This window comes from Temnothorax nylanderi, unplaced genomic scaffold (assembly GCF_030848795.1).
Source record: "Temnothorax nylanderi isolate EJ_2023f unplaced genomic scaffold, tnyl_v1.0 TNYL_tig0299_pilon, whole genome shotgun sequence".
NCBI classification, from domain to species: domain Eukaryota; kingdom Metazoa; phylum Arthropoda; class Insecta; order Hymenoptera; family Formicidae; genus Temnothorax; species Temnothorax nylanderi.
In genome coordinates this window covers 77,254-84,202 of record NW_027249361.1, presented here as the reverse complement: position 1 = coordinate 84,202, position 6,949 = coordinate 77,254, and the positions used below count along the sequence as shown (strand labels likewise).

Sequence of the window (6,949 nt, the reverse complement as noted above, 5' to 3'; positions counted from 1 at the left end):
TTGATTCTGTTTAAACAGGATGGTACCAATCTGAAACACATATTCAACGATCACGTAAACACAGATATGTCATACAATGATTTCAGTAAATTGTGTCATACATGTTGGCAACAAAAGTATGGATTCGTGGTGATAGACAAGGACAGCGCGATTTCGAATGGTCGATACAGAAAAGGATTTAACGACTTTGCGATACCGAAACGTGGTTAGTTGTTGTCGACGCGCCGATTGAACAACGTTATCGCGACATGGACAGCGGCGAGGAGATTAGAGAGCGCGAGAGGATAGCAAATCAAATTGCGAAAACGAGCGATTCGATTCGCAAAAAGTATCACGCCTTGAAAACCGGTAAAATGGAGGAAGATATCGCGTTGGAGAGACACTTTAAGCCCATCATCGAGCCTCTAAGGCAGATTGCCGAAAACACCGTTGGCAAAGAATCTGACGTGTCAAAGATTGAGAATGAAACGGCGTGGGAAGACGAAGAGCCAAAGTTCAAACGAAAACGACCAAACGCCTCGTTTAACGACTCTGTAATGGCTTCAACTCTGGTTACGTTGAAACGATCGATAAATGTGCCATCTAATTTGAGCGAAATAACCAAAATTTTACAACCGCATAAATCGAAACGATCGACAGGTCCATTGAATGAACCACCGATAACCTCCGCGCCTTCCGTGCAACCCACAATGCTCGAATCACTCGCAAACGAAGATGTTTTCGAAACCACGGATGACTCACTCGTGACGTCCGTTCGACAGCAGTTGCAAACATCTGAGGGTCGAGAAACGTTGCGAGATCACTTTGGTCTATTGGGCCAAAAGTACGTCGGGGCAGTTCTGAGCGGCGATCAAGAAAGCGGTATAGACACCGTATACGGCGTTTATTTCAGCAACGATGGAATGATGCTCGGTAATAAACGTTTTGACGTGAACAACGCGGACAACATAATTATCGACGGCATACGATACGCTGGCACACGCGGTCTTTACGAGTTGATCTTTAAGAAATTTCCCAATGACGATATCTACACGGAGGACGATATGCAAACATACAAGAGCATTCTGTTGACGACGAGTGCTCATAAACGCAATTATGATGCTCACGCTCGAATAAATGGCAACAGGGGATACAAGTACACAGAAATAATCGCACCGTTGATTTCGGGTAAAAAAGCTGGAAAAGGTATACCGCGTGCCATGACATTAAACGGCAACAAGATCGACCATATAATTGCATCGTCGATTTCGGGTAAAAAAGCTGGAAAAGGTATACCGCGTGCCATGACATTAAACGACAACAAGATCGACTATGTTCATTGGGACGATCCCAACGAGCTTGTAGATCGTCTCCGATTGCTCGAAGCTTCGCGCCTAGCGGGTCACACCGGTCACGATAACGAGATCCTGTCGATTATCGAGAAACTTCGCGAGGCTGGACTTATTATAAATTAAACCGCGCGTCGGCGAGTCGTTCAATCAACATCGAAATGCCGATCAACAAGTTTGGTATATCGCTCGGAAGAGGCGGTGCGGAACCGTACTATCAATGGAGCGGATTAATCAGAAATTACGTGCGCGATAACGCTCTTTGCATGGTCGCCACCGACTTTGACGCGAAATCGCGCAAGATTCGACGGATAGCGCCGCCTGTAGATGATGGCGATGCAGCCAATAAACGTTACGTGCAGCAGAGCGTGCAAATTTTGAAAGATCAGCAGGATGAAATCGAGAGAAAGATGGCCGCATTCCAGAATAACGTGCAAATTACCCTAAACGAACTTCAAAAGATGATTCAAGATGTAATTGCGAATCATCGCGAATAGATAAGAACGTACATCTGGTCGCTGCGTCAGTTGCGCGTCAGCGTCATGGCTAGTAAGAAGCAATCAACTGAGAAACGGAGGCTGGTGGAAGAACTACACGCTCCTGCGAGAAGAAATTTTTCGCGAAGACGCGTCATAGTGCGCGGATACGATGACCTGTGGCAGGCGGATGTGGTCGAGATGCGTCCATACACGCGATTCAACAGAGGCTACTACTACATACTCACCGTTATCGACGTGCTGAGCAAGCACGCATGGGCCGTACCGCTCAAGGCCAAGAGCGGAAACGAGGTTACTACGGCGATAGCGAAAATAATTCGAGACGGCGGAAGATGTCCGAAAAATCTGCAGACTGACAAGGGCAAAGAATTTTACAACGCAAACGTGCAGAAACTCTTGAAGAAACATAATATCAATCACTATTCGACCTATTCCGTAATGAAGGCATCGGTCGTCGAACGATTCAATCGCACGCTCAAGAACGATATGTGGAAAATGTTTACGCTCAACGGAAATTACAAATGGATCGACTCGCTGCCGGGTCTCGTATCGGATTACAACGCGCGAAAGCATCGAACTATCGGCATGCGACCCATCGATGTTACCCCCGCGATCGCCGACAAGCTCCTAACAACGGTGTACAGCCACGTAAAGATCGCTGCTCCCGCGCGATTCAAAGTGGGCGACTCGGTACGCGTGAGTAAATTCAAGACAATCTTCGAGAAAGGATACACGCCAAATTGGACCACGGAGGTGTTTAGAATCATCAAAGTGCAGAAAACTAATCCCGTGACGTACCTGTTGGAAGATTCCTGCGGAAAACCCGTCGCCGGCGGCTTCTACGAATACGAGTTACATTGCGTTGCCAATCCCGACGTGTATCTCGTTGAAAAAGTTTTGCGCAAAAGGGGGGATGAGGTTTATGTAAAGTGGTTAGGATTTGATAATTCACACAATTCATGGATACACAAGAATAATGTATTGTAAAAGTTTATTACAATATATAAAAACATATTATACATACAAATGAGTCATTTATTTTCATACATATCTAAATGTATTTACAATTGTATTTTACAATGGTATTTTATAATGCCCCCATGGCAGCGTCTCGGTAGAACCGGGTATAATGTATCGCTTATCATCGTACGGACTTAGAGCTATTTTCGTTTCGGACACGGTGTATACCTCGTGCTGTTTGGATCTTATGCAGGCTTGCTGTCGCGTCATTTCAATTTCGTCGCGCAGACATCGCGTGTAATCGTCGAACGTTATCGACCTGGCTACGACGTTACTCTTAACACCTTTAGCCTTTTTCGTATCTTTCTTACCGTCGACTCGCAAGGCGTACATCTTTGCTCTAAGCCCGACGAATTCGGTCATTATCGCACCGTTATTTTCGTCTTTCATTAAGCCCGGTACTTTTTTATTGGCGAGTGGGATACCGTACGCATTATCGACCGCGTAATCGCTAGTGTCAAATCTAATAATGTGGCGCTTCATGGTGTCATACACATCGTCGCACTCGATGTGATAAATGAGACTGTCCGTATCGGTGTACGTGACTTTACACTTGTCGCGATACAACGGTAACATATACTCGTGATGAAATTCGTACAAACATGTCTTGGATATATCGAGGATGCACATACCCACGTAGATTCGTTTGTCGAACTTCACCTCGAGTTTTCGCATTTCTATTGCTACTAAATTCTCCGAAAAGACGCTTCGGCTATGAAAATTTGGTTTCGCGATCAATGCCTCCGCGCCGTATCTACCCTCCCAATGAGTCACGAGTCGCACGTCAACGTGATTGCGCACATTCTCCATGGTTTTGCCAAACACAGCATTGTTCATCAATTTGTATAAATTTTTCTCGAAATCATTCTTGGCCAATGTTCTAAATTTCGTATTAAGTTCTATATAATCGCGAAGCCATGGAGATTGCGCGAATTTCAATATGCGGTGAATCTTTGATATACGGAGACCGTGACGAGTGCACTGCTGCAGGTTGCGATAATGTATGACATAACGTTTCTTATCGTATAATGTTGCGAGGAGCTTGTCCTGCCGCTTACCGGGTGGTTTATCGCGCGTTGGACAAAACGGTAGGTCAGTGTGCGCGTCGTGAAGATGTTGCGGATATTCCAAGTCGACTTCGAGAATGTAGCCTATCGTGGAATCCACCGCAACATCCATAACATTAAAATCGGTTACGTCGTCGACCCATTGAAAATCTGCGTAAGGCAATGGTTGACACATTGCCCAGCCGTATAAGTTGTTTACGTCAAAATACATCAGATATGACGACGGTTTCGATGGATCGTACAACTGCATGTACTTGTTGTTGGCCAGCGCGTATCTGTTTGAACATTGACTCAAACCACCGCGTATGCCGCGTTCGATAAACATGACCATGTCAATGTCGGTGAGCAATTCGAAATTGATACGTGTATGCTTCAACATAGCATCCCACGTAAAACCTGGTAGTGTATAATAATACGCCGGATCGAGTCCATAACTCGCGACGCAGCTATCGCGAAAATTTTCAAAGATATCGGCCAACAGCAAGACATCGGTTTTGAGATATAAATCGCTGTAGTCACCGAGCGTTCGAATGGAGAACCGCTGCCAGACGTTGACGGCGTGCGCGTAATCGCTCTCGGATACGGTGTCACCTGTCAATGAACTATAAAACGAGTCGCGCGGCGGTAAACATGAGTCCTCCAACTTTTCGACGCAGTCAATGTACTCATACGGAAATACGCCTTTTCGTGTCAGCATATCAAAATTTTCTGCGGATATTTTACAAAATTCGCGTTGCAATATTCGCAGTTTATCCTTGCTTAGATAAGATGCCAATTTGTCGAGACTAGCGGTGAGAAACTTGTACGAATCGATAAATCGCAATTTGACGCAAGTTTTCTTATCTTTATCTTCGGTGCTTTTAACGTTTTTTGTAAACGAAATGTATTTCTCTTTTGTGATTGGGAGCAAGTCTACATGTCCTTCGTACGCTGTTGCTATTTCAGTTATAATAAAATGCGCGTCGTAGCCAGATAAATTATGAAAAACTATGGGAATGCAATGCGAATCTTTGTAGTTCAGATTACAGTTTGAGTGCGCGGGACCTCTGTACTGACCGGTCAGATGACAATGATCGCGTACTCGCACGTCGTCTGGCTCGAACGGTTTTTCGCACACGTGACAGTGCGTTGCGCTGTTGAACTTTTCCCACTCGTCTCGCGTGAAATTCGCCATGGGTACATTAGTGGACAAGATTGTCTTTACGTCGTGAGCTAAACGTCTTAGCTCCTCGGCGAACCACGCGACGCAATCCTTATCGCGACGAAACCGATACATTAATAACGAATTGTCGTACGAGCAACGCACGTAGTACCCTATGCTAAACACGCGATGATGTTGATATGTGTACCTGGACGTTTCCGGATCCGCTTCCATCTTCTCCAGGGTACATTCCAGGTCGGCGTATACGATAAATGGAACTCGTTCCTTCCTGTTGTGATTTTTAAAGGCCAACCACTTGTCGTTATCGCTCGGTAACTTGATCGCGCAGTCGTTCATCTCCTGACAGTCGACGGTGTGGGCTTCCAATTTCTCGCTGGAGCCGAAGTAGTGCAAACATCTGTAAATAAAGAATTTTTTAAATATATTTTTACGTAAAAATTATTTTTATTATTTATTAGAATGTATACTCACCGATCGCAAAAGTATTTCCTGTGCTCTTTTTTACTCAATTGCGAGCTCACGAGGCGGGACAGGTTCTTGATCCATGCAAAATGTCCCACGTTGTCGTCATGCACGTACAGCAGATTTACATGCCTGCCCATCTTTCGACCAGTAACCCGTATTGGCAAGATAGCAAGTTCCTTGTTTTTTTTCTCGATGCTGTAGACGTTGATGGAGATGTCGTTGTGATCTTCAAACCGTTTAATTTGATCCAACGTCATTGGAAACTTAATGTTTGTAAGATTTAGCACCGACGTGTAATGTGGATACGACGATTCCCGTTCTGCATGTCTCTCGGCTGGATGCAGAGCAGCCACCACTGACCATGCGAAATATGCATTGTCCATTGATCGCACGTTTATTACCGCTCTCTTCACTTTAATTTCTCGCGGTATTTCCACAAAACACCCCGCGTGCAATAGATTGTACTTGTTCACATTTACCGTTAAATTGAGTATACGCGACAACGCCCATCCGCTATCACGTTCCTGGAATTCCTCCAGCTTTGCTAGGGTAGGCTCGATGACGTGTCGCATGTACCACTCACACAGATCGGACTCACGGAAGAGTTCATAGTTTCTCGTTGCGATACTTTTATTCGCGCGTTTGTCACCCGCAACAAATTCACCATTAAACATTGTGTTTATTTTTACATTGTCATGTCGTTGCATGACGTTCCGCACACGATCGAGTACAATGTCTCTCGCATCTTTGAGAAATTGATGAGGGCCGATGTGTTTGGAATTTATTACCACACCGGTCAGTATACGACTTTCAAAGGCCGTATCTATCTCGCGCCATCTGAGTCCTGTCTCACTCGCGCTGTATCCTGCACCCACATGCACGAAACGTTGACGTACCGAGTCTTTCAGACCTTCGAGTCGTGCGATACAGGCGACCAACGACTGTTTGAGACCGATCGCTAATCGTGGCCGTTTAATTCGGCTTTGTTCTTCCAACGATTCGATAAACTCGTCGCATCGTTGCTCCCACGCGGTAAAGTCTTCCCTCGAATTTAAAAGGGTGGATTGGTCCAACAACTCTTGCTCCATGTTCCTCTTTCTACCACAATTTGTTGCACTCGCGACTTTCAATTCTCGACTACTGAGCGTATCACCCAGATTCGTCCTTCTATATTCTACTAATGATGCATCGTTTGCTTTTATCATATCTAATTTCATCTCAGCATCCGTACATTTGCGCCTTCCGAAAAAATCTACGATTTGCAGTTTTGCACGTGTGCGATGAAATCATTGCGAGACACGTATGTTCTTGAAAACGATATCGCGCCATTGACTTTCGGTGATTTGATCTGTATCAATGCAGCAGCCGTACATCGGCGCTATTTGCAAAATTTGCAGTTTTGCATGTGTT

At 45.1% G+C, this 6,949-nt stretch overlaps 1 protein-coding gene across 1 annotated transcript; it reads right to left on the bottom strand.

Annotated features, from left to right (window-relative positions):
- Positions 1-5,353: 5,353 nt before the first annotated feature.
- LOC139780825 (uncharacterized) lies at positions 5,354-6,627 on the bottom strand. Its single transcript, XM_071719534.1, has one exon. It carries the CDS (start codon positions 6,625-6,627, stop codon positions 5,542-5,544), a length of 1,086 nt encoding a protein of 361 aa, XP_071575635.1. The 3' UTR covers positions 5,354-5,541.
- Between the last annotated feature and the right edge of the window lie 322 nt (positions 6,628-6,949).